The sequence below is a fragment of the Notolepis coatsorum genome (assembly GCF_963971535.1).
Source record: "Notolepis coatsorum genome assembly, chromosome: 1".
Classification (NCBI taxonomy): Eukaryota; Metazoa; Chordata; class Actinopteri; order Aulopiformes; family Paralepididae; genus Notolepis; species Notolepis coatsorum.
In genome coordinates, this window is record NC_140165.1 from 138,054,844 (window position 1) to 138,082,780 (window position 27,937).

At 42.3% G+C, this 27,937-nt stretch overlaps 1 protein-coding gene across 1 annotated transcript in view; it reads left to right on the forward strand.

Annotated features, from left to right (window-relative positions):
* Positions 1-27,937, forward strand: part of tmem161b (transmembrane protein 161B) — an 82,279-nt gene that overhangs the window by 29,090 nt on the left and 25,252 nt on the right. Inside the window, exons 2-5 of the mRNA XM_084333220.1 lie at positions 7,071-7,174; positions 8,361-8,441; positions 22,988-23,085; positions 23,950-24,106. Of these exons, the coding sequence (XP_084189346.1) occupies positions 7,071-7,174; positions 8,361-8,441; positions 22,988-23,085; positions 23,950-24,106 (440 nt within the window). The remainder of the gene's footprint in view (positions 1-7,070; positions 7,175-8,360; positions 8,442-22,987; positions 23,086-23,949; positions 24,107-27,937) is intronic.

Genomic DNA, 27,937 nt, shown 5'->3' on the forward strand with positions numbered 1-27,937 from the left:
CTCTTCCATGATCTCGTTGAACATATCAGACAACGAGGGTGGTTGCCCCCTCTCCTCTTCCTCCTCCTCTTCCTCTGCTGTAGACAGACGAGCCCTTTTTTCAGTCGTCTGCGTCATGTCTCCTGTGCTGTGCGCAGCAGCCTCCTCTCCAAGTGGGGTCTCCTTATCCAACACAGCCTGGATCATGTCTCGTGCGCTTTGCTTTTCCCCCGCATCAAAATAATTATCTTTATATCGCGGGTCAAGTACAGTCGCGATACAGTACAGGGGATCAGAGTAGATATCAGCAAAACGTGTGTTGACAGACTCCAAGAGTGTACTCTTCATAGTTTTGACTCCACGGTCCGTTTCAACCTCTTTCATTAGAAGATGCTTTAGAGCTGCAACTAAAGGTATAACGTCTGCCACCGATGCGTCAGATGAGCTAATCTCTCTAGTTAGCTGTTCAAATGGGGCAAGAATGGAGAGAATGTTCTCCATTAAGATCCACTGGTTTAGAGTGAATGATGCGCTGTATGTAGCCAAGGTTCGCTTTTGCGCAAAGAGACTTTCCAGCATATAAGTACTGTTCCACCGTGTACTCACATCTTGTTGGAACCGTTTCCTTGTTACTCCAAGCTCATCTTGTATTGTCTCTATGCGAGAATAGGCCAGTTGCGAATGTTTAAAGTGACCAACAATCTTTCTGCCTACGGCCAAAAGATCTTTTACACTGCGTTGAGCCAACACTCCCTCGTTCACAGCTAATTGCAGAGTGTGGGCCATGCAGCGTATTCCACTCAGATTGCCGTGTTCCATAGCTTTAGTCATGTTTCTTGCGTTATCACTGACTATTGCGTGCACTTTAGGTCGGTCGATATGCCATGTCTCGAACATATTGGCGAATGCCAAGGAGATGGCTTGTGCTGTATGAGACCCCCTAAACTCTTGCGAATGCAGCAGAATCTTCCTCAGTTTAAAGTCCGTGTCGATCCATTGTGCGGTTAGACTGAGCATACTGGTGATGCTTACGTCTGAGCTCCATATGTCTGTCGTGAAGCTGATGGCTGTAATATCTGTAGCCAATAGCTCATGTATGTGATTCGCAACGACATTGTACAGTTCAGGTAAGCACACGTCGGCTAAGTGCCGTCTGCTAGGCAAGGAATACCGTGGCTCAATGTGCTCAATAAGCCTACGAAATCCAACGTCCTGTACGACAGAAAACGGTTGATCATCCATGGCGATGCATTCCATTAACTTTCGCGTAATGCCCTTTGCCTTGGGACCATCACTGGGAAACTTTTTTACTTTTTCAAAAAGGTCCGCCACAGAAGGAGTCGGGGCGCTGGGGAGGATTTTTCTTTTCTGTGCGGCAGTGACTTGCTCATACTCCGCATATTTGTCCGGGTGTTTTGATTTCAAGTGGTGGAGTAATCCCGAAGTGGAGAAAGTCTTTGCAGTTGCACCCCCTCGAGAAACGTCAGCTGAACACGTTGTACAAATCGCAAATCGTGCATCTTTCTCTGATATTTTTAAATATCTCCAAGCAGCAGACATGTTGTTGTTGTCTGTGAGCCAGCCTCAAGCGTATCGTATTACCTTTACGCATGAACTTTTTTTCTACCTTGACCTGTCGCGCGCCATGCTTGTCGCCGCGTTTTGATGACATCATCACAACAACACGTTGTTTCTGTTTCGGTGAAATATTTTCGGTGAAAACTCTTTCGGCCAAAAGCCGAAAGGCCATTTTTGTCCATTTTCGGCCGAAAATTTCGGTGCATCCCTAGTAAGCACCACCATTGTCATTTGTCATTCGAGTCAGTATTTCATCCTCATTATTGCTCTCTGAGTAAGCCTCTGAGAACAAATCTTGAGATGAGATTTACGCCCACCAGCAATCATTTACATTTCCCTATCTGAAACTGCCTTGCAGCTAATTAGCCCCATTTGGCGCTGTGTACAACATTCATATTTTTGGTTTTGGCAAACCATTCCACTTCCTGTCTATTTTCCACCCCATTGAAGTTTAGCCTAGAGGCCTAAACCACCAACACTCTCAATTCTCAAATAATGGAAAAAAGCCACACCTCACAAAAACAATTGCTTAAATGCGTTTCAGGACAGTCTTCATCAGAGCGTTCGAATAAGGCTGATTTAGATTTCTGCATGGGCTCTTTTCTCTGACCATCATACATACCTACAGGCTGTTGGCGTCCAGCTGCACGTAGGCCTTGCCGGTAGGCTCCTTGGCTGTAGGCGCTACCCTCGGTCAAGCATCGCCTGACTAACTGACAATTTCTCTTTAGTCAGTTCATACAGTATGTACATGGGGGGAGGGTGTAGTCATCACAGCTGGTTTGGATCTAGATACAGCCTTAATTCATGGATCTATATACAGGATGCTACTGTACACACCTTTTTTTCAATTTGATGATCTAAACTTTCTAAAGTCACATTTCAGAGGTTGCTATGTAGGCTTCCGGAGCCCTGTCCTAGGAAGCACTTGGACAAACTATGGTCATCGTTTTAGACCATTAGGTGTCAGAGAATTAAGAACATTTGTCAGCTTTTTCCAAACATCACCAGATCTAGTAGGGCTTTCAGGGAAGAAGCTTCAGCATTATGTTTAGCTATTGATTAATCCATATTGCCTGTATGGGTAGCGGGTTTTTGCTCAGATATTCGTTGTTTGGGGTGTACTGTACAGAGTAACATGTAGATCACATGAGTTTATGTGCAATTTATAAACTCCCACTTCCCCAGTGAGTGGTGGTTGAATTGTATTTGTTGTATTGTTGCAACAGGTGGTCTTCTTTTGAGTCATATTTCTTTGTGCTTCTGATTATATTATAAGTGTTCTCTTGAATTAGTGGTGGGGACTTGCAAAACTCTTCCAATGATTGTTCAGCTTGAAGGACATGCCAGTGTCTTTGCTTCTCATATAAAAGGGATAATCAACAGTGATGTTCTGTAGAAAAACAGGCCAGACTTCGATCATTCTGTATTTTGTGTGATTGATAGGAGATCAGAGCGAGGGGTGATGTTTGCATGTTGTATGGCTTTCTGAATGGAGATGGAGGCGTAACCATGCAAGTTGTTTGGAAATCATCATGATTTGAACAGTTGCGTTTAAGCCTCAAATGTTATCTTTTTAAGTGTTTTGGATGATTAGGCCTACAAGTATTGAGTTGCGTTCAATGTCTTTGCAATACTCCAGTTTCATCATGGGGGGGAGGGGGGATGCTGTGTTGGTTCTCTCATGGATCAGTAACAGTGATTAATACTATGTCCACTAGGGCTGACCTTCGGATTTTTTTTTGGAATTCGAAGCTTCGGGGCCGAGATTCGATTTTAATTCGACGCTTTGAGATTAAAAAAATTTAAAGAAATTATAAATGTTAATTTTATTTTTATTTTGTGGGACTTGTACAGCTTTCAACTTTGTCAGTGCTCTAAAGTTTAAACCTTTTTAAATGTTAGACAAACGAAACACTTTGCTTTCATGAAATATTGTAAGCAGTCATTTGAGGCTTTATAAAAGCAGCACAATGAACACAAATCTGTCAAGTGCCGAGTCCGACCTTATCTTAAATAACAAACGGTATTGCTTGTTGTAATTAACAAAGAGGCAGAGTTGATTTTGCAGGGAAAAAATAATAATAATAATACATTTATTTTATTTTTTATATATATTTGAGTTATTTTCATATTCGAATCCCATGCCCATCGAACAAAGCTTTGAAGTATTTAAGACAGCCCTAATGTCCACACCATTTGGGGAACTTAACCAGCTCACAGGAGCAAGGTCAGACATTTTTCTTTACTGAAAAAGATGGCAGAATATTTTGTTGCCCAATACTGCATTTGAAAACTTGTTCCAAACTGAAGACTGTGGTACTACAGACAACATATTTATTTTCTCTGAACTTTGTGGCACGTAGTCATGTCGGAATACATATGACAACAACAACGTATCTCAAGGGGCCTGCGAATCAAACGTCCCAGCATTTGGCACTGATGAACCTGAGAAGAGGTGGCAACAGGGTCCCACTACCAATCATTATTGTTATTGGTTCTGTACGGTTCAGCAGGGAAAAAAGATTCCATTGCTAATTAAAATAGTATTTGCCTTCCCAAATGTCTCCTTGTGCTGGTAACGGACCAGGGCAATGCGAACTGGCCCATAATGTTAAATGCATTGACGCTCACATAAACCTTGTCGCGGTATTGATTTTGTCCTTACCGCACAAATTAGTGAAGCCATTGAAACCGCCGTGGTAACCAATTTTTTTTTTTTTTTTTGTATGTAATGTTAAAATAATTTTTTCCTAAATAAACGTTTCGAATGCATTTATTTCTGTGGTAGTCTATTCTTTATAGCCTCTAGTCTAACGTTAAATGTCTATCTTTATTCCAGTGTTGTCATTAAAGAGTGACTTTGCAGCAGGAATATTGGTTGAAAACAGCTGGCTGTTCAGCCTGTTCTTGAAACTGCTGGTCGCTAGTCCGACTCGCGGTAGCTAACGTTAACCAAACGCTTGGTTCAATAACCAACTAGGAATTAATTGACTGTCCTATCTATCTGCATAACAGATAATAACGTCATGGAATCGTTTGTTCAACCCAGTGGCCAGCGAATTAACACCAGCTAAAGCAACTGCGCACACACACACGCACACAATATGACATATCTACTGCTCCAGAACAGAACCAGAACTGACCTGTCCTTGCTAACCGTGACCACTCCGTCTTCTTTCGGGAACAAAACGGCAGCATTTACGGCCCTTCGATTGGGTTTCGCTACAAGATCCATGTTTTTAGCATATTCAAAGCGAAAACTTTCCGTAGCAGCAAAATAAGTTCTGGGGTTCAATCGGAATGTTAACTGCGCAACTGCGAGTGGAAACTTTCGAACACATGGCGTGAAGAAAATAGGCTATACACAACTATAATAATTATTATAAAAAATAAAATAAAAAACAGCCGGTGATGCGGTAATCAGCTTGACTCTGCGGTGGGCGTGACATGATGGCGATATCGCGATAATGCGGTAACCGCGGCAGCCCTATGTAGTGCAATTAATTCTCAATTCACTCGCTGTTTAATCCATCTCTTATCGTAGACTCAACTAAATCTGTAATGTGCTCAAACAGAAGACTTAAACAATGCTGGAGAATATTTTGTGATATAGTTAGTCTTGTCCACTTACCAGTAGCCTAATTCTCAATTCACTCGCTGTTTAATCCATCTCTTATCGTAGACTCAACTAAATCTGTAATGTGCTCAAACAGAAGACTTAAACAATGCTGGAGAATATTTTGTGATATAGTTAGTCTTGTCCACTTACCAGTAGCCTAATAGCAATTTCCAAGACAAAGCCGAAACCGATACCGAAAATAGGAAACAGTTGGCCGAAAACCGAATGTCGAAAGGCCGAAAATGATTAATATAAATATATATATAATGCATTTTTCTTTTTTTTTTGGCTATCTGATTATGGCAAAAGACATGATTATGGCAAAACTTAACTTAAATAATATTAATAATCACTATTATGGGCCCATAAAACATTTATTCAGCACTTTTGAATGCATACTGACTGACTGCTGAAAGATTGTACAAATTAAACATTTTCTCTTTGCATACAACAAAATGTGCATTAAAGTCAAGTGCATTTTCTTTTCTCTGTAGGATAACTACAACAAAGTGCATTCAGAACAAAGCCAAGGTGCTTTAAAACTGCATAACGATCTGCATAAAGACACACACACAGGACTGTTGTATTTACTACATCTCGCATGACTCTTAGCGGGGGATGACGTAGCTTACGAGAGACTGGTCAAAGAGGAATGGAAGCGTTAGCTAGCTTAACGCTAACGTTAGTTCAAAATGTTTTAACCGCGACCGGCATATAGTAATGGCGAGGATATAAAGCTGCATGTTAAAGACGCATTTATTGATGCGTTGCTCGCGATCGCGGAGTTTACATAGAAACAGCGCAACTCCCAAGAGTAGTTAGTTATCACAGGCTGCAGGAAGAGCTGCCAAGCTGCTCACGTTACACGTTGCGCGTTTTGATTACGTCATCACAACAACACTTTCGGTTACGAACTTTACGTATCCCTGTTCTTTGACATTCGGTGATATATTTTCGGTGCTAAAACCCTTTCGGCCGAAAGAGCCTTTTTAACCATTTTCGGCCGCTAATTTTCGGTGGCTGAATATTCGATGCATCCCTAGTATTAAGTTTAGCAAATAAGGGAACAGATAAATAACATTTCAATGCAGTCAAAAAAGCAATATTTCGATTTTTAACATTTTCGGGTTTGGTCACGTCGAGTCACATATAAGCTGCACCGTTATATAAGCTGCAGGGTCGAAAAATGGGGGGGAAAGGCGCGGCTTATAGTCCGAAAATTACGGTACTTACCCATAGCCGTCAGAGGTGTACCCCTTCTGCTGACTTGTTGTACACAATTTAGAATTCACTTTAGATAAAAGCGTCTGCTAAATTACTAAATGTAAAAGCTGACTAAATGTAAATTAGCACAACCATTATCTGTACAGGCAATATGGATTATTCAATAGCAGAAATGCAAAAGCAAATGCAATTTGTGCTGTTCCTCATTCTAGCTCTGGATAGTTGGCCACAAACCAGTGATCAGTGGGATCGAGCTCCTGTCTGTACAAGCTGACCGAGGCTCACTGAAATGTACTTTGTGTGCACCGTGGAGTAGAGACGCAATGAAACGCAAAGAAAAATGTGTTCATCAATTGCGGTACTCAAAACAATCTTCTGCGTTATACTGTACATGGACCAATCCCACAATTTCTTTGTCCAGCAAACGCCTTTTACAGTTGTTATTAGTACACAAGTTCACTGAGACTTGCAAATGATCTGTGTTGTCATTTGATACATTCCTGCTGGCAAATAAAATACATACTGTATGCCTACAGATAGAAATAAATACTTCATAACTGACTAGTGCATTCTCTAAATAATATAAACCTGGTGTATATATGTAGATACTGTGTCATATCTGTCCAATTTGAATATGATTTGATTTTCTTTCCCCCTCCTCCCTCAGGGTGTGATCGGTGTGCAGCTGGTGGTTACCATGGTAATGGCCAGCGTAATTCAGAAAATCATACCCCATTATTCCTTCGCAAGATGGCTACTATGCAGTGGCAGGTAATGTAGATGTCTGTACCTGCCATTTCTGACAGTTTCTCTAAGCATCACTACTTAATTCCCTCAGTTTATTTGCTGTCTGAGCAGTTTTATTTCAAAGAGTCCTAAAAAATGGAGACCGGAACATTTACCTTGCTTGTAAAACAGTCTATTTCTAGTCTTGCCTGCTGAAAAGGGGCTTGGTTGGAGGAAGAAAAATAATCATTAAATCGCACGGCAAAGACCAAACAGCATCACAATATTTGGGGGTGACCCAAGAGGATGGTGCTTGAAAATAAAATGCACGACTCATTTCCTCTAATTAGTGGCGTATGTGTTTTTCAGTAAACGGCTTCTTGGAACACATTTAATAATTAATCCTAAACTTTTGGCTAGAGTGTCGCTCCAGAGAGTTCCGCAAACATATTTATTTTCCTTAATAAATAGATAAATACATGCTGTTGTCTCGCATGCACACATTCACAATGCATGCACACAAACACTGGGTGCCTCTCGGGGAACTGTGACAAGAGGTTTTCTAAACAAAGTTAAAGAGGTTGCCTGTAATGTTTGGCTTCAAAAGGATGCTCTTAAATTAGCTCTGGTTCCAAGCATGGTCCTTAAGGAGACTGATAACGCCTCTCTTTGTAACGCCTCTCGCAAAGGCTCTTTAGCAGATGCGAGTCATTTATAATAAACTGTGAGCTAAATCTTTGGGAAATGTCTCTTTTGTGTGTTCGTCGTTGGGTAATTGATCACGGAGCGTAGCGCTGTTGTAAATTGGCGCTCTGACTCACGCTCATAAAACCAAGATTTATAAAGGCGGCGCTGCCTTAGTACATTTCCTACGTGTTCTTGATGTGAACGCTTTAAGGATTTCTGTGAAAGCTCTTGTTTACAGTAAGTGCACAGCGTTCATTCTTAAAAACACCGGGAAGCCGACGGATGAGGAATTATGGAATGTGTCTTTTATTGTTTAAAGTCTCTTATTGTTCCAAAACCTGGAAGTCGCACCGGATGAGGAATGATATCATCCGTCCTGTGTCTTATCCCAAGTCCTGAAGGGGCATCATGATGTCCCTCTCGTGTCGCAATATTTTTTTCAGTTATATTTTCTCCTACTGTGTTACATTATTTTGAATGACTAACATGGTTCCTTTCTCTCTCTCTCTCTCTCTCTCTCTCTCTCTCTCTTTCCTTCCTCCAGTCTGCGGTGGTATCAGCACCCTACGGAAGATGAGTTGAGGAGCTTAGCTGGGAAACAGAAAGGACAGAAGAAGAAAGACAGGTAGGAGGGGAGGCGGTGGCACAGAGGAGGTACGAATGGCACCTCTTTCATCAGGCAGGAATGAAAAGAGGAGACGCAGACGTTTGAGATGGATGGAGAACACAGGCGTGTCAGCAGAGAGATGAAGCTGATGTGTTTACGAGGCTCGTTTAAGGCCTGTTTTGAAGTGAGATGACTGAAGTCTGTTTTTCTGTTGTTGTTTTGTTCCTGTATGGCTCTTCATGAGGGGCTTAGGGCAACGCGGCTTAGAAATGGCCCTGTTGAGGAGTTGTAAGGAAAGATGGCTGTGTTTTCTGGAGCCATTACCTTTTTAAGACTATTTTTGGGTATAGCAGTTTAAATAGATTGCGTCCATTCTGAAATCAAAGGTTTTAGATCTTCAAAGTGGTCAAATGTCAAAACTCTGATTGTGAAAGATGACTCCTCCTTGCATACTGCTTTGCTATTCAAAAAGAGACTATTCAATATTCCACGGCTCCGACTGGAAGTTTTGACCATATGTTGCACAGATGAATTGAGAGTCTTTTGTACTCTCCTGAAATGTGAGTTTGAATTGAAGTCACGAATGAAAGTTAATCCTTACAGTTCCACATGCTCCCCAGATTCTAACTTTAGATGGGGTTTGTAGCCAGGTCCTTTCTCTAGGCAGGTCTGAGATCAACAACGCCACATGTTCACTAATCCCTTCAAGTAAAAGACGGACCACTGTCCTTTTGCCAACTCGTGCCATGCGGCTCCACTCCTTTTGTTGCCGTTCTGACTCCCTCAGCGAGGGGCGAAGCTGAGCCCTTTTCTTTTCCAGTCAGGTGCCCCAGAGATGAAATCTGTCCCGGGCCAAGCCCAGCGTCTTACCGTAGTATTGTCCTGGTGAGTCCAGCATACACACAGGGCTGAACAAACAAAGCCCAGCGTCGGGGAGGCCCACCCGACAGGTCTGCAAGTCTGAGAACAGCTGGCCAAGCTCCGGCTGTTGGTGTTCCAGCACAGCCGGCACGTCGCCCCCTGTAGGCCTGGAGGAGTGTGTTGTTGACCCCCCACCCCCACCCATTATTACACCCTGAGTGGTAGAGGAAGAAGGATCTCAAATTGCTGATCTTAGGACAGATGTTCCCCCAAAGGTTAAGACTGCAGCCGGCAAAGCTGTTCCTTTGTCCGTACTCCACGGCAACTTCAACTCACAGCTTGCAGTCCCCAGGGCCATGTTCAATGCACAACCATTACTAAACCTTTGAGGAGTTAGAATGTCACATAGATTCAATGCAACTCTGGAATCTTTTATGTAATGTTTTTATACAGCAGTGTAAAAATGTATCTCCATTAACCATCTGTTCTAGGGTCTTGAAGAGGGATTTTTAATTTGTAATTGTTCACTATTTGTTTGAAAGGCAGTCAGTTTTTCCTCATTGCAAGCACAGGGTTTATGAATATGTAAAATAAGCATCTAAAAAGTCAACTCATCAAACCATGATGGGAAAGGAAACGTAATGTTACAAGTAGAGCTTGATCATGTACTCATCCATGTTACAATAGTAGAACTTGATTTTGTACTCCTCAATGTTACAATAGTAGAGCTTCTGATGTGTTGCTGCACTGAGTGTCGTGATTGTGCCTGCAACTCTGTGACGATACTGGCTGCCGTCTGTCCCATGTCTGAAAGAGCTGTAACTGTACCAACTCACAGAAGTGCTACACTGAACCATGTTCCAAGGAATATCCTCAGTAATAATAATAATAACTTTATTTGTATAGCACTTTTCATACAGAAGTTGCAGTTCAAAGTGCTTCACAACAGTAAATAATACAGGCATAAGATAGAGGTAGCAAGGTAAGGTAAATCAGTGTTTCACATTAGGATCTAGCATCCCAATAGGCCTTTCTGTGTACAGTTTCATCCAGTAATACAAATAATAAAAATAGTTTAAAATGATTCAGTTTAAAAATAGGCAAAAAATTATAAAAATAGAACGGACATACAACAGGGTATTTAACATGCAACAGAGCAGTGCATCAGTAAGAAGTAAAAAGTGTGATAAAATAGTTAAGTTTTGAATTACAACAGAGCAGTGCTCTTAAAATTACAGTGCATAGGAGGTAGTGAGATAACATTTGCATACAACCGACTAGGGATGGGTACCTTTCACATTTGAACCGGTACCGGTACCTGTGAATCGATACCGGTACCCAACGGTACCTTTTTTCGGTACTTTAGTCTCAAGAAATTTAATTTACCTACCTTAGTCGTAAAAAAAAAATCCAAACTTCAAATAACTACAATTTTGACAGTTTTCGGCTTGTCATTGCTCCGACTGCTTTGTTGTTGAATCAAGTCAAATCCTAGGTAAGCATATATTGTGTGTGTGAACGTTGACATGAAAAAAAAAAAAAAAGTAAAAAAATTAAAAAAAAAAATTTAATTTTTTTTTCTGTTTCTCACTTGATTCAATACTCGGTAGTACCGACGTGTTTCGTTTCGGTACCTCAAAAGTACCAAATTCGGTACCCATCCCTACAACCGACACATGAATTTGATAGGAAGTGTATAAAATTAGGTAGGGTAAGAATAGTGCAGGTAAAGTACAGTTTGTGTCAGGATATCCCTGATGCCTGAGCAAAAAGATAGGTTTTAAGCTGTCTTTTGAAGATGTCTAGTGAGTTGGCTTCCCTGATGTTTTGGGGTAGTTTGTTCCATAGTTTTGGGGAATAGTTGATAAAGGCTGCATTACCGATCCTCTTTTGACTGTTTCTGGGAGCCTCTAGTAGTCCAGCAGCTGATGATCTCAGTGTTCTTGCTGGCCTGTAGTGTTGGCGATCAGGGGCGTTTTTAGGGTTAGAAAACATTGGGGGCTTCAGTCCAGGTTTTTTTTTTTTTTTTTTACACAGAAATACGCAATTTTAGAGTAATTGGAGACGAATACTGAAGAACTAGATTTGAGTTTTTTAAAGTGAGGTCCAGGTCCATGAGAGGGACATGGGCAGTCCCCATAGAAAATTCAAAGTTAACAGGACCAAATCATCAGTTTCTTATTTATTTATTTAACCTTTATTTAGCCAGATAAAACATTGATATGGTCCAAGAGGCCCCAATGAGGGTACATACATACATACATACATACATACATACATTACATACACACATATACACCAATAACAAAATAAAAACACAGTTAAGAATCATACACATAAGCAAATAAACAAACAAACATTATGCACAGCCTATGTACAAAAGAAATAAACAGTTAATCTCTAGTCTTTACAGTTTTCTTCGATTGCATAAACACTCAAATCAAAAGTATTACACAATTATCAAAACCTTACACTCAAGGAGCAAAACATAGGCCCAGATTTGCACCCCTATAAGCACAAAGTCAGCCTCACACTTTTTGCAAAACAATACACACAGTGATTTGCAAAACACTAAACACACTTGCATTACATTACACATAGAATGTCAAATTACCACACATATGAGCCAATTGGTTAAAAACAGCAATCGGATGCACAAACACACCATTGCTTAATTGTAGATACACCAATCAGGTTTAAGCACTATAAAAATGCAGCAGGTGAGTTCACCTGCCTTCAACCAAAACGGAAGGAGAGTGAAGTACTGTACACAGAGAATGTGAAAATATACAATACATTCACCAAACACTACACAAGACAACCAATGATGCAGACTGATGAAAATATAAATGTTCTCTCCATATACCCAAATCAGTCAACATGGAGAATCGCAACAAAATAATCTCTTGCCAGATCCAGCTAGGCAAAGAGATTATGTCTAGTATTTTCTGTACTCTATTTAAATGCTTTCTTTTTCTGTAATTTTAACCTGTACTGGATACTGTATTTTATGTTTGTCTGATATTTGCTGAGCTTACTGTGTTATGCACACTGTAGTAGCATGAAAACTGGGACATGTTTTGTTGTGATTCTCCATGTTGAAATGTTGACTGATTTGGTTATATGGAGAGAGAATTTATATTTTTGTCAGTCTGCATCATTGATTTGGGTATATGTAGATAAATAAATTATATTTTCATCAGTCTACAGCATTGGTCTTGTGTAGTGTTTGGTGAATTTATTGTATATTTGCACATTCTCTGTGTACTTCACTTACAGTACTCTAATCACTGAGAAGTAAAATTGCTAAATGTGTTTTAGGTTAAGCACAGCAGTGTGTAACTGGTTCAAACAGAATTAAGTCATATGAAACGTGTGTTTCATATGGTAACAAAATGTAGTTTTTATAAATTAGTGTATAGTTTGTGTTTAATTTAGCAAAGGATCTGAGGTGTTCTGATAATTGTGTGTGGTTGTGCTAATTGTGTGTAGTGTTTTGAAACACCGGGCCCTGTTTTCAAAATCGTGCAATCGAAAAAATTGAGGAACATACTACCAGCCAAAGGAGGAAGCAGAAAATGATGGACGAGTATGTAGTTGAGTCATCTTGTGGCACAAGCTCAGACCTCATGGAGATCAGCTGAGACAGAGACTGTTCTATCCAGTCCTCAACAGAATGCTGCAAGAGCTTGAGAGCAGGTTCTCATGAGTTGGAGAACAACGTATGAGAGGCATACAGGCATGTTATCCAGCCTCAGACCAGTTTCTCTCAGTGGAATTGCTGCAACCCCTCGCCACACATTACAATATCCAACTACTGCCAGAGGAGATCACAGTTGCAAAGTGTTTCCTGGCCAGGACAAGCAGAGATGCAGTCCCTACTATCCAAAGTGTCTTTTCCCTCCTGGATGATAATAATAATAATAATGCATTTGATTTATAATGCGCCTTTCAAGACACTAAAAAAAAAAGTCCACAAATCTGTGAATGAAAAAATTATATAGGATCAAATGAAAACTACTACTTGCTAAAAATCGATGTTTAAAAGTACTAAAAACCAAAGAAAAATACCAAACACTAACAAACATTCAGCACAGACAATGGGGATGCTGCCATCAAAAAACTAAATAAAAATTTAAATGTAATTTTATTTTTATTTTTTTTTATTTTTTTTAGATCCGGGGCTAGGAGAAAAACATCCGGGGCTAAAGCCCCGGAAGCCCAGGGCTAACGACGCCACTGTTGGCGATGTAGCTAGGTCCCTGTCCATTTAGAGCATTGTACGTAAGAAGAAGGACCTTGAAGTCAATTCTAAATGTTACAGGAAGCCAGTGTAGAGCAGCTAAGACTGGACTAATGTGCTCTCTCCTTTTGGTTCTAGTAAGCAGTCGGGCTGCAGAGTTTTGGATTAGCTGAAGCCTCTCTGTGGTTTTCTTGGGGAGACCTGTAAAATGTGCATTACAGTAGTCTAACCCAGGGGTTCCCAAACTTTTCAGGCCGGGGCCCAGAAAATAAGGCGTCAGAGAGCCGCGGCCCAATGCACATCGTCTGGCTTTTTTTTTCTTTTTTTTTGCCAGGCGACCGATTTTTTAAGCCAAATATCACTTCAATCCTATTAAGTTAGTTCAAGTTAGTTATTCATTTATATGTGCTATTTATGAGAGGGCTAACTTGTTGCAAAATAATAATGATAATAATAATAGCCTCATTAAAATACTATTGTTGCTTCGGTTGTTTTCAGCATTTTATGTGCATAATCTGTTATTTAGTTTGAAATGTTCGTTGAAATAAGTAGATTTTTCGTTTTTGTTTATTTATTAAGTTAATATAAAACCATATAGTCACATTTTAGAATACAATAGAAAATAATTTTAGAATACAACTAGAAACACTGTCCTGGCCTGCTTCTAAGTTCAGTGGCCTGACAAAAAAATTAAAATTAAAAAATTAAAAATTAAAAAATTTAAAAAATGTTTTTTTTTTCTTTTTTTTTTAATCATATCGCGGCCCATCCGTGGCTGCTCGCGGCCCACCTTTGGGTCGCGACCCCGACTTTGGGAACCACTGGTCTAACCGGCTAGATATAAATGCATGAATTAGCTTCTCAGCATAATTTTGATTAATAAATGGTCGTACTTTTGCTATATTTCTGAGATGGAAGAATGATGTTTTGGTCACTTTGTTAATATGAAAATTGAAGTTCAGTTCTGAATCTATGATAACCCCAAGACTTGTGACCTCAGATTTGATCCAAGGGGTTAGTCCTCCCAGGTTCTTTATTAACATTTCTTTTTTTGTTTTGGGGCCGATAATTAGAATTTCAGTTTTGTTCTCGTTTAGTTTCAGGAAGTTCTTACTCATCCATTTATTTATTGCCAATAAGCAGTATGTGATGGAGTTAATAGCTGTATCATTTGGTTCAGCAGATATGTACAGTTGTGTATCATCCGCATAGCTATGGAAACCTACATTATGTTAAGGATATGAGAATGGCGCTGCTCCGACCGGCTGCCTTTCTGCTCGCTCCGTCGAGACTGTGCTTACTTTTGTTAATTTTTAAAGTTTTCTTTTTTTTTATCCACTTTTTCTCCCATTTTTCTATATTTTCTCCCATCCCAATTTCGTATCATCCAATTCAACCCTCCCCTGTCACGAATGCTGTTTCTTGCCTCCCACAAGCCGGCTGCAATGTGGACTAAGTCATACATAGCACAAGTCCCCTCCGGTACTTGAGGTAACAGCAGTCGCATCTTTTCACCTGCACAGCTCGATCTCTCAGTGGCGAGTAGTAACGCGTGGGAGGCTCACGCTGCCCCCGACACTTCCTGATTCTACTGCGCAGGCGCACCAACCGACCTGTAGCAGTCGCTGTCCACAACGCCCGATCCCCACCCATCAGTTTCCCACCCCCTAATACGGCCAATGTGTATTAGTATGAACGGCCAGCTAAACTGAAAGCAATGTGGAGCGCTGGGCTCGAACAGGCAAGCCCAGCGTCTCCGTCATTCGTGGCGAGCGCCTTGCCCACTACGCCACGTAGCCGCCCATAATTTTTATAGTTTTAAGAGTTTTATTTGCACCAACTGTTGGTGCATTATATGTGTATGACCGTCAGTCACTCATTGACATTGGATTAAGGAAAATTTACAGACTGGATTGCTCTCTGGATCGGATTGCTGAACAACAGCAGTGGCCCGCCGAGATCCTTTGTTGTGGCCCACGCAAGGAGAAGGCGCGACGGCGAGGTAGAAGTGCCGGCGTCCGAAATAGATTGAGGTCCAAACGACACAGAACCACATTGCCCAGCATATTGTTGGCCAATGTGCAATCGATAGGAAAGAAAGAAAGAAAGAAAGCATTGCTTTCATGGTAAACAAGGAGTGGTGCGATATAGGCAACGCAAAGGAATTGTCTAACCACTGCTCCCCAGACCTGGAGTATTATCACCATCAAATGCCGACCCTTCTTTCTCCCGAGGGAGCTAACGTCCATCATCATGATCGGAGTATATATCCCACCACAAGCGAACACTGGGGCCGCACTTTCAAAGCTACACGATGAGGTAAATAAACTACAGATAGCTAATGTTGACGCTGCCATTTTGGTTCTGGGCGATTTCAACAGCGCGCGTCTTAAAAAGGTGTTGCCGAATTCCTATCAGCATGTGACCTGTCCCACCAGAGGCGAGAACATATTAGACCATGTATACTCGCAATTTAAGAATGGGTACAAGTCACAGGCTCTTAGTCCATTCGGTAAATCGGACTACGCCGCCATCTTTCTTTTGCCAAAGTATAAACAGAGTCTCAAGCGAACGCCGGTAGTATCGCGAGAGGTTAAGCGTTGGACTGTGACGTCAGAGGAGACACTCCAAGCTGCACTTGAATGCACAGACTGGAGTGTATTCCGTGATAACACAGCCAATATTAACGAATACACTGAAACGGTGCTTGACTTTGTCTGTACTCTGGTAGAAGAAACAATCCCCTCTACCACAATTAGAATCTACCCAAATCAAAAGCCCTGGGTAGATAAATCCGTCCGTGAGGCTCTGAAAGTGCGCACCTCAGCCTACAACACCGGGCTGGTGACAGGCAACATGAAAGAACACAAGACGGCAAGATACAACGTCAGGAGCGCAGTAATGGAGGCAAAACGGCGTTACAGGGATAAAGTTGAACAGGCTGACTCTAGAGCTATGTGACATCTCCTTAGCAAATGATCTCAATACCTTCTATGCGAGGTTTAAGGCTGTGAATAACAACACCAGCCTACAAGCCACGGCAATGGGGGGGGGGGGGTCTGCTGATGGAGACTCAGTGTTCAGGGTAACGGAGCATGAGGTGAGGCGGACTTTTAAAAAAGTGAATATCAGGAAGGCAGCAGGACCGGACGGCATCCCCGGCCGCGTCCTAAAAGTCTGTGCCGACCAACTGGCCCCGGTATTCACTGACATCTTTAACCTGTCCTTAGAACAGGCTGTCATCCCCACCTGTCTGAAGAAGTCCACAATCATCCCTGTACCCAAAAAATCTACGCCCGCTTGCCTCAACGACTACCGCCCTGTTGCCCTCACCTCCATAGCCATGAAGTGCTTTGAGAAGCTAGTGAAGGGCTACATCTGTTCCTCCCTCCCCATCAATGAGTGAGATGGCGCCGCAACGAACGGCTGCCTGTCTGTGCGCTCCGTCGAGACTGTGCTTACTTTTGTTAATATTTATAGTTTTTAGAGTTTTGTTTGTACCAATCATGTATCGTGTATGACCGTCAGTCACTCATAGACATTGGATTACGGGAAACTTACCAACTGGATTACTCACTGGACCAGCTTTCCGAACCGCAACAATGGCCTGAAGAAATTCTCCGGAGATTAGGACCAGATCCTTTGTTCCTTGATCCCAGGAACAGAGGACCCAGACGGCGAGGAAAGAGAGCTGGAGTCCGTAACAGGCTGAGAACCAGGCGGCACAGGACACCACTACCCAGTATATTGCTAGCCAATGTACAATCAATTGACAATAAACTGGATGACATCCGAGCAAGGATTCAATACCAAAGAGACGTTAGGGACTGCAACGTTCTCTGCTTCACTGAAACGTGGCTCACGCCGGAGGTTCCAGACCACGCAATTCAACCAGCCGATCACTTCTTTATCCATCGCAAGGATCGGACATCAGAGTCCGGTAAACAACGTGGAGGAGGTATTGCCTTCATGTTTAACAAAAATTGGAGCGATCCAACTAACGTGAAGGAATTATCCAACCACTGCTCCCCAGACCTGGAATATATAACCATCAAGTGTCGTCCTTTCTTCCTCCCGAGGGAGTCAACGGCGATCATCCTGATCGGAGTGTATATTCCACCGCAAGCCAGCAACAACGCCGCGCTCTCCAGACTCCACAACGAGGTAAATAGAATACAAGCGACTAACGTTAACGCCGCCATTTTGGTGCTGGGCGATTTCAACAGCGCCAATCTGAGAAAGGTATTACCTGACTTCTATCAGCATGTGACTTGCAACACCAGAGGCGGTAACATCCTAGATCACTGTTACACGCAATTTAAAGGTGGCTACAAGGCTCATTCTGATAGTGGCTTTGGTAAATCAGATCACGCGTCAATCTTTCTTTCACCAAAGTACAAACAGAGAATTAAAAGTACTCCTGTAGTCTCGCGAGAGGTGCAGAAATGGGATTTGACGTCAGAGGAGACGCTCCGGTCTGTGTTTCACTGCACAGACTGGAATGTGTTCCGCGACACAGATAACATTAATGTCTACACGGAGACAGTGCTGGACTATGTTTGTACTAGGGTGGAAGAAACAATCCCCACTACCAAAATGAGAGTTTACCCAAATCAAAAACCCTGGGTAGACAAATCCGTCCGTGAAGCTCTGAGAGAGCGCACCAAAGCATACAACGACGGCCTAGTGGCAGGCAACATGAATGACCACAAGGTGGCGCGATACAACGTAAGGAGGACAGTGTCAGAGGCCAAACGGCGCTACAGGGATAAAATTGAACTCCAGTTTGAACAAGCTGACTCTAGAGCTATGTGGCAGGGGCTCAAAACGATGACAGACTACAAAGGCGCCTCCCTCAAACTGAACAGTGACATCTCCTTAGCAAATGACCTCAATACCTTCTATGCGAGGTTTGATGCTGGTAATAACAACACCAGCTCACAAGCCACGGCAATGGGGGGGGGGGGGGGGGGGGGGGGTCGGCTGCTGATGGAGGCGCAGTGTTCAGGGTAACAGAGCATGAGGTGAGGCGGACCTTTAAAAAAGTGAATATCAGGAAGGCAGCAGGTCCGGACGGCATCCCCGGCCGCGTCCTAAAAGTCTGTGCCGACCAACTGGCCCCAGTATTCACTGACATATTTAACCTGTCCTTAGAACAGGCTGTCATCCCCACCTGCCTGAAGAAGTCCACTATTATCCCTGTACCCAAAAAATCCAAGCCTGCTTGCCTCAACGACTACCGCCCTGTAGCTCTCACCTCCATAGCCATGAAGTGCTTTGAGAAGCTAGTAAAGGGCTACATCTGCTCCTCCCTCCCCATCAACATGGACCCCCTGCAATTTGCATACCGCCCCAACAGGTCCACGGAGGACGCCATAGCCCATGTGCTGCACACAGCAGCATCACACCTGGACAAGAGGCAGGGGAACTATGTGAGAATGCTATTCATCGACTACAGCTCGGCATTCAATACCATAGTCCCCTCCATACTCATAGCCAAGCTCAGGGACCTGGGCTTGGGCTATGACCTCTGCCAGTGGGTCTTGGACTTCCTGACTGGCAGACCCCAGGTGGTGAGAGCAGGCAACTGCACCTCCTCATCCATCACCCTCAACATAGGGGCCCCCCAGGGCTGTGTTCTGAGTCCCCTCCTCTACTCCCTGTACACACACGACTGTGTGGCTCAGCGGAGTAGCAATACAATCATCAAATTTGCTGACGACACAGTGGTGGTGGGCCTGATCTCTGCCAACGACGAGAGGGCCTACCTGGAAGAGGTCAAGGTCCTGGCGGGATGGTGCCAGGAAAACAGCCTCTCCCTGAACGTCAGCAAAACAAAGGAGATGATTGTGGACTTCAGGAGGTCGGGGGTCAAGGACTACAGCCCCCTCAGCATCGACGGGGCACCGGTTGAGAGAGTCAACAGCTTTAAGTACCTCGGAGCCTACATATCCGAGGACTTGACATGGACCACACACATTGACAGTGTTGTGAAGAAGGCACGACAACGCCTCTACTTCCTCAGGCGCCTAAGGAAGTTCCAAGTCAGTCAGAAGATCCTTAAGAACTTCTACTCATGTACAATAGAGAGCATCTTGACCGGCAACATCACCTCCTGGTTTGGGAATAGCACTGCACAAGACCGAAGCAGACTACAAAGAGTGACACGTTCAGCCGAACGCACAATTGGAGGGGGGCTCCCCACCCTCCAGAACATTTACAACAAGCGTTGCAAGGGCAAGGCTAAGAGAATCATTAAAGACTCCAGTCACCCGAACAACTGCCTCTTTGAACTGCTGCGGTCAGGCAAGCGATACCGGAGTCTCAAGGCGAGCACAGAGACTCAGAAGAAGCTTCTATCCCCAGGCCATCAGGCTGCTAAACGAACAATGAATGAACACTACACAACAACAACCACCAAACGCACATAGCACACACATCCACACGCACACACTCACTTTAAACAAACACACTGTAGCACCCACTCCACACACTTTATAGCACACACCCACTTTAAACAAACACACTGTAGCACCCACTCCCCACACTTTATATTTATTGATGAAGGATTGCACTACAACTCGTACACCTTACTGTAAATTGTACCTAAAATTGTACCTCATCCCATTTCTGCTTTGCACTAGATAGTACTGTACATTAGTACACTGCATAGTATTGTATATTATATGGTAACTCAGAACATTGTACATATGTCTATACCGAACACTGTGACCTCATTTTTCTTCTTCTAAATTACATGCTATATTATGTTATTTGATACTATCTTGTCTAGCACAGTCTCTGGAGCGTAACAGTAAGAAGCATTTTGTATGAAAGTATTCTGTACTTCTGTATGACAACTATTAAAGAACTTGAACTTGAACCTAGACCCCCTGCAATTTACATACCGCCCTAACAGATCCATGGAGGATGCCATAGCCCATGTGCTGCACACAGCAGCATCACACCTGGACAAGAGGCAGGGGAACTATGTGAGAATGCTGTTCATCGACTACAGCTCCGCATTCAATACCATAGTCCCCTCCAAACTCATAGCAAAGCTCAGGGACCTGGGCTTGAACTATGACCTCTGCCAGTGGGTCTTGGACTTCCTGACGGGCAGACCCCAGGTGGTAAGAGCAGGCAACTGCACCTCCTCATCCATCACGCTCAACATAGGGGCCCCCCAGGGCTGTGTTCTGAGCCCCCTCCTCTACTCCCTGTACACACATGACTGCGTGGCACAGCGGAACAACAACACCATCAAATTTGCTGATGACACAGTAGTGGTGGGCCTGATCTCTGCTGACGACGAGAGGGCCTACCTGGAAGAGGTAGAGAATCTGTCACAGTGGTGTCAGGAGAACTGCCTCTCCCTGAACGTCAGCAAAACAAAAGAGATGATTGTGGACTTCAGGAGGTCGGGGGTCAAGGACTACAGCCCCCTCAGCATCGACGGGGCACCGGTTGAGAGAGTGAACAGTTTCAAGTACCTCGGAGCCCACATATCCGAGGACTTGACATGGACCACACACATTGACAGTGTTGTGAAGAAGGCACGACAATGCCTCTACTTCCTCAGGCGCCTAAAGAAGTTCCAAGTCAGTCAGAAGATCCTTAGGAACTTCTACTCATGTACAATAGAGAGCATCCTGACTGGCAACATCACCTCCTGGTTTGGGAATAGCACTGCACAAGACCGTAGCAGACTACAAAGAGTGACACGTTCAGCCGAACGCACAATTGGAGGGGGGCTTCCCACCCTCCAGAACATTTACAACAAGCGGTGCAGGGGGAAGGCTAAGAGAATCAAGGACTCCAGCCACCCAAACAACTGCCTCTTTGAACTGCTGCGGTCAGGCAAGCGATACCGGAGTCTCAAGGCGAGCACAGAGACTCAGAAGAAGCTTCTATCCCCAGGCCATCAGGCTGCTCAACGAACAATAAACACTATGCAACAACCATCAAATGCACACAGCACACACACCCACACGCACACACTCACTTAAACAAACAACACACTGCAGCACCCACTCTCCACACTTTAGATCACCTAAACACACTTTACACTTTATATTTATTGGTAAAGGATTTGCACTACAACTCGTACACCTTACTGTAAATTGTACCTAAATTGTACCTCATCCCATTTCTGCTCTGCACTATATAGTATTGTATATTAGTACATTGCATAGTATATTGTATATTGTATGGTAACTCAGTTACTTCTATTCTGCATCGAACATTGTACATATGTCTATACTAAACACTGTGTACTTCTATTTTACATGCTATACTTTTTTATTTCATACTTATCTTGTCTAGCACAGTCTCTGGAGCGTAACAGTAAGAAGCATTTTGTATAAAAGTATTCTGTACTTCTGTACGACAACTATTAAAGAAACTTGAAACTTGAGGTAATTCAGTTATTGAGAGAATTTGTATGCTTAGCCCAGTTGTTGTTATGACTAAGTCTAATGTATTTCCAAGCCGGTGAGTTGCATTTGTTGTATGCTGTGTTAGATCAAAGCTATCCAGTAGATTTTTTAGCTCTATAGTTTTGGAGTCTGTTTTCTTATTAATGAATGTTCACGTCTCCATTTAGGATCACCTTATCATATCTGGTAACACATAGTGAAATCAGTTCAGAGAACTCTTGTATAAATATTGGTGAGTGTCTAGGCGGTCGGTATATTGTGACGATTATAGTTGAACTCACCTAGTTCTGTGATTTTAAACAAGAGGAGAAAATTGCTGCGACCCCTCCTCCTCTTCTGTTTTTTCTGGGTATTTGATAAACTATAGTCTGGTGGGCAGGTCTCTTGTCATTATTGATGTAGCTGTGTCGTTATTGAGCCATGTCTCCACTAAGCAGAATAGTCTAAGTTATTTTCTTTAATCAGATAATTTACTAAAAGAAAATGTATTGTTCAGTGATCTGACATTTAGGAGGGCTAATTTTATTTGTTGGACTTGTTCTATGTCATGAGAGGAGATCTGCTTTGGCTGGACCTTGATAGCTTTGAGATTAACAGCAGGTGTTGATGGTGTATGGCTTGTATAGTTTTGTCCATGCTATTGGCTGGTTAAGATTACTGGTATATTCTGAGAGATAGCATGGTGTTTGTACTATTGATATCCTCAGTAAAGGATTGCAAATTAATTTGATCAGTGGTGTCCATGCTTAGTTCATGTAATAACTGGTCAGGTGGCTAGCTTGGGTTCCTACGGTCATGGAAAACCTTATCAAGTATTCATCTCTAATCACTTGAACATGAACAACAAATATCGGTCATGGAAATTGCATTATTTTTCATGGATTAGTAATGGGAAAAGTCATAGGAATTTCAGCAGTGAAATTGTATAGGAACTCTCATGGAATTTCTCTTGTCCTCCCCAACCCTCTTAACAGCCCATATTCAAATCTCTTATTATTTTGATCATTTGTGTTTTTTCCCAGGAAGTACAATGGTCACATAGACGGCAAGCCACTCACTATTCCCAAGGACATTGACCTACAGCTGGAGACCAAGTGCATCACAGAAGTGGACACGTTAGGTAGGATTCTGCTACGCGTCTGAACATAATCACTCACTCAAGCACACATACACACACATACACTTTTTAACCTTTTGTCAGTTTTTCCTTTATTACATTTACAGGATTTAAAGTCGGGGGGAAAGTGAAAATAAATGTGTTCTGTGTTTGTCATACCACAGACAGACCACCCAGTCAAATTGTAATCATTAAAAACGTTTTCAAATAATATTCATTATTTGAATAACTGTTATAAAACCCAGCTCATCTTGCTGCTCAGGCCATTTCTCAGTATTGTTGGGGCACGGTCAGTTCATGCTTGATTGACAGCTCCCTTTCAGCTTAAGTGCCATTTTATTTTTCCATTCAATCACTAAAACGTTTTGCTATAAACTATTAAATTGACCCTATTTGGTTAGAAAGCTTGACTAATTGACTAACTAGCAAATTATTAAATAAATAAATAAATTTTAAAATTATAAAAAAATGATGCCTGAATTTCCCCAAGGGGATCAATAAAGGAATATCTTAGGTTACACCCAAATCTGTGTTTTTATTTGACTAGCTTGGCGCTAATTATTTTAACATTTTCCATTCACATACATGAAACTGTTAGTGTTAGCTTTACTATGCTACACTTTTGAGGTGCTATCAACATTTCCCACCCAAAGAAATTCTGAACACAAAAATGGTAAACTGTTTAACGGTCTAATTCCATAATTCAGTACTACATAGTTCAGTCTTTTCACATGTTTTCAACAACTATTTTCTAAGATGAATAATGTGTTTGGCACCAAATCTCAGAATTAGCTTTGCCCGGACTTTAAAAATACAAATATGGTAAGCATCTAAAAAGACTACATGTCCTCCCTCCTCCCCGTTTAGCATTGCACTACTTCCCAGAGTTCCAGTGGCTGGTGGATTTCACTGTGGCGGCGACAGTGGTGTATGTCATCACAGAGCTGTACTACAGTGTAGCCCAGCCTTCCGGAGAGATGAACATCAGTGTTGTCTGGTGCCTGCTCGTACTTGCCTTCGTCATGTATCCTTTATTATTGTCACGCATCTAACTTCTCTCCTTTGCCGTTGGTCAGTTAATCTGTCGATAAATCAGACTTTTAGTCGCTAATCTGTGACTACAAAAGACTGGTCTTCACATTGTCAAAGAGCTATTCTATAGTTGCTTTACCGCTGGAATGTTAGCTGTCTTTGAGGTTCAGGTTGAACAGAGCTATTTTATTACAGTTTGATTGTACAAGCAGTAGGGCTGGGCGATATGGAAAAAAAATCATATCGCGATAACGATATGATAATGTTATCATATTTCTCGATATCGATAATTATTGAATTGTTATAAGTATATAAAAAAAAGAAGAAAAAGAAATGTATCAACAGATGTATGTTTATTTTGCAGCAATTCTTTGTCATTGCCGCCATATTTAGTGTTACATCCCCTCACACTCCAGTTCTCAGGCTGCAGCTGGTTTAAAAGCGAAAGTAAACCGGCTTCTTTGCTGGCTGTGGCTCCAGGGGAGTTGAACAGTTCTGGCTCTGCTAGTTTATTTTCGATCTTTTGGCGCTTTTTTGGTGGACAAACCACCGCACATGTGCACAGTGACTCGTGATTGGAGTCTAGTTCTGCTAGCACACATAGCCTACTGTGTACAGACGGTTTCAAACTGTATTTTAAATTAGAAAGCAAACAAAATAAATGGGCGAGAAAAATAAATCTCAATTTGGTCAGTATTGTCATTTGGACAAGCAAAGCCATTACTTTAAGTTGCAGGCAAGAAAGACGAGTCTGTCCACTGTCTCTGGTTTTAAAACTGCCCTGTTGCAGGTCACAAAAAAAAGAAAAAAAAAAAGATTTTTCGATTTTTATTTTATTTCGATATTCGATATCGATTATTAAAATATATCGCCCAGCCCTAACAAGCAGATACAGTTCATGTACAGAGTTGCAGCAGTGGGCTGGATTCTATGTCCACGTGTATTTGTACTCGTTCTCCCTGCTTTTCACATAAAGGGGAACTCTACCTGTTGTGAAGGATCAGATTAAACCGAATATATATATTTATTTATGGATATATATTTAATAGTATTTGTATATCGTTTGATATCCCCTGTATATTCCTTGTACAATATGCACTGAATATCCCTTTAGTCTACTAAACAGCCCATAATAGTTTCATTCTACCATTGGACGAGAACCTGGCGCCAGCAGCCATACCCCTAGGTTCAAGTTCAATCGTGCCGCCCAACATGTCGTGGCAAGCCCGGTTCCGCGTAGGAATACGTCTGGCGAAATACGAATGGTACTATTTGTTCACAGCGCATATATATATGGCGCAAGTAAAGTAGAACTTTCTTTTAGTCCATTAGTTCTTTACCCTCCAACCGAGTAACAGACGCGAAGCCTCACCCACGACGCACGTGTGGTGCAGTAAGGCCTACTTGGCCTCAGAATAGGCATTGAGATATCGTGTGGATTAATAGTTGAATTGTCATAGTTTGGCACTATACCGTCGAGTTGGACGTATTTCTATTAAGCTAATAATAGTCTATTATGTATGGTGCATCGTTCGGTTAGAGTTATAAAGTTATCAGTACCCCCATCGTTCCTGACATTATCTGGAGTCTTAACCAGGCTGGGCAGACCACTAGTGGTGCTTGCATCCGAGGAGCTCCGGGCCAGGACGAGGAGACCTGTACATTGGATTACTTTACCCGGACGACGGCGAGCCTTCTACGGCTTGGATTATGCTTTGGGTGCTTTGATTATTCCATGGATAACGGCCAACACTGCTGAGTGTTGGAACTACCCCCGGAGAGGAGTCCAGGTGAGACGGCGCTCTACACCAGTGAGGTCGCCTCACGTCTCTCCGTTGTGGACCGGCAGCTACCGTCCACCAGAGGGTCCAGCTGTATTCATCTGCGGACCGAGGTTCTGTGGGCACCGTGTTCAAGACTTTGAATTCTCCCAAGAAATCGTCGGCCAGATGGGATACCGCCAGCGGCTCTTCTAACCCCCCCTCCTACTGTCTTACAACCAGCGGGACCCCCCCCCCCCCCCCTTAGTGTATCCAGCTATAATCATTTAAGTACCATCGCTATAGTTCCCTAAAGAACCGGGTTGTATACTTACTCCCTGCGTAACCAGAGATTGGACATTCAATGTTGATTTACCTACGAATACTCATTTGCCATACAAGTGCATTTCAAATCATAAATGTCATCAAGTGAACGTTGTATATACCCTTTGCTATATAAAATATTCGATTTGTACATTTGTGTGGACTTTGTTTCATCAGGTGGGAAAGTGTTCATCATATCTATATCATGTACTGGATGGCCAGAAGTTAAAGTACAAGAGGTAGTGGTTTAATAATACCATACTTATCAATACAGTCAGGGAATTGTACCCCTCAGTTACACTACCCAAATTAACACTTGTAATATGTTCAATCAATATTTGTGAACAGGAGCTACTCTCCCAAAGCCAGAAACCACAGAAGTAAGGCCATGTCCAGACGAAAACTATTCTGATCTTTTTCGTTTTCATTTCGTTTTCATTTAAATAAAAAAAATTAAAAAGGTTTCCGTAAAAACGAACTTGTCTCGAGAAATAAGTGCGTGCCACAAATTTACTAAATGAATGTCTTTCCTGTTTTAGATGTCGCTCTTTTATTTTGAGACCCCCAGACCGGAAGTGTTATCTAGCAGAATAACTTGTTGTCCAGTTCTGTGCTTTTGAGCTAACGTAACACTAGTTTCCAAAGGAGTGGAGAGAGAGAGACCGTGGCTCACATGCGCAAAATGCAGCTACAGCCTACAGGCAATCGATGATGAGGAGGATTTTAATTGGCAGGAGAGAGAGAACATGTCAAAGCTGTATATAATATGGTGCGCACAGCTCAAACTACTGTTGTATTAAATTAATTGATTGATGTTTAACTTGTCCGTGTCCAGTCCTCAAAAATAAAAATGTCAAATGATATTTCCGTAGCCTTTTTTGAGTTGATCTAAATGTTACTGATTGTGTTAAATGGGTATATCGTCTCATATCGATTGCAGGCACCTGAATCGAATCGTATCGTATCGTGGCAGACTTTGTTATATTGGCAAATAATTACTAATTTTAAGTGTTTGTGTTTAAAATGCACAATAACGTTAATATATCAAATATAAATCATTGTTTTGTGCGTGATTCACGTCACTCTGATAGACATCTACCTCCAAACCCGAGTGCTAGACTTGACGCTCGCTGAGTGGGCGTCACTGCAGCCAATGTATCGTCGCAGGATCAAGAAAATAAATTTCGCCTATCAGGGTGTTCAAATATGATGTCTCGGGGGTGTAGTTTTCTAGTGCTCGAAGCAAGCTCTGCGCCACTGTGTCACTCTTCAGTGTCAGACAGAAAGTAATTGCCGCTTTGTGGAGGAGCCAGGAGTATTTTTCTTTTCAGATTCAGTGAGTTAGCTTAGCTAGGCTATACTCTCGTTTAGCTGGTTCGGTAATAAGAAGTGTATTCTCAGGAGTCTGAGAGATCATCACGAGATACTGTACATTCAGACAGTGTTGGATCTAACAAATGGATTTATATGGACACTTTTTATCATGGAAAGTTCAAGCCCGGACCACAAAACAAGTGAGTCTAACTGTACTGTTCTGTAGTTACTGAAACTGATGGAATATGGCAAGATTCAAGAGGTTTATTTGTCAAATACAGTACATACACAAGGCATACATTTCACTGAGGGTGGGCTGGCCGCGTTATCTCTCTCTCTCACACACAACGCAGTACGCACGTTCCGAGACTTGCGCCATGTTATGACTTATGTCATAAGCAGTGATGCCACAGATTACTTGTAAA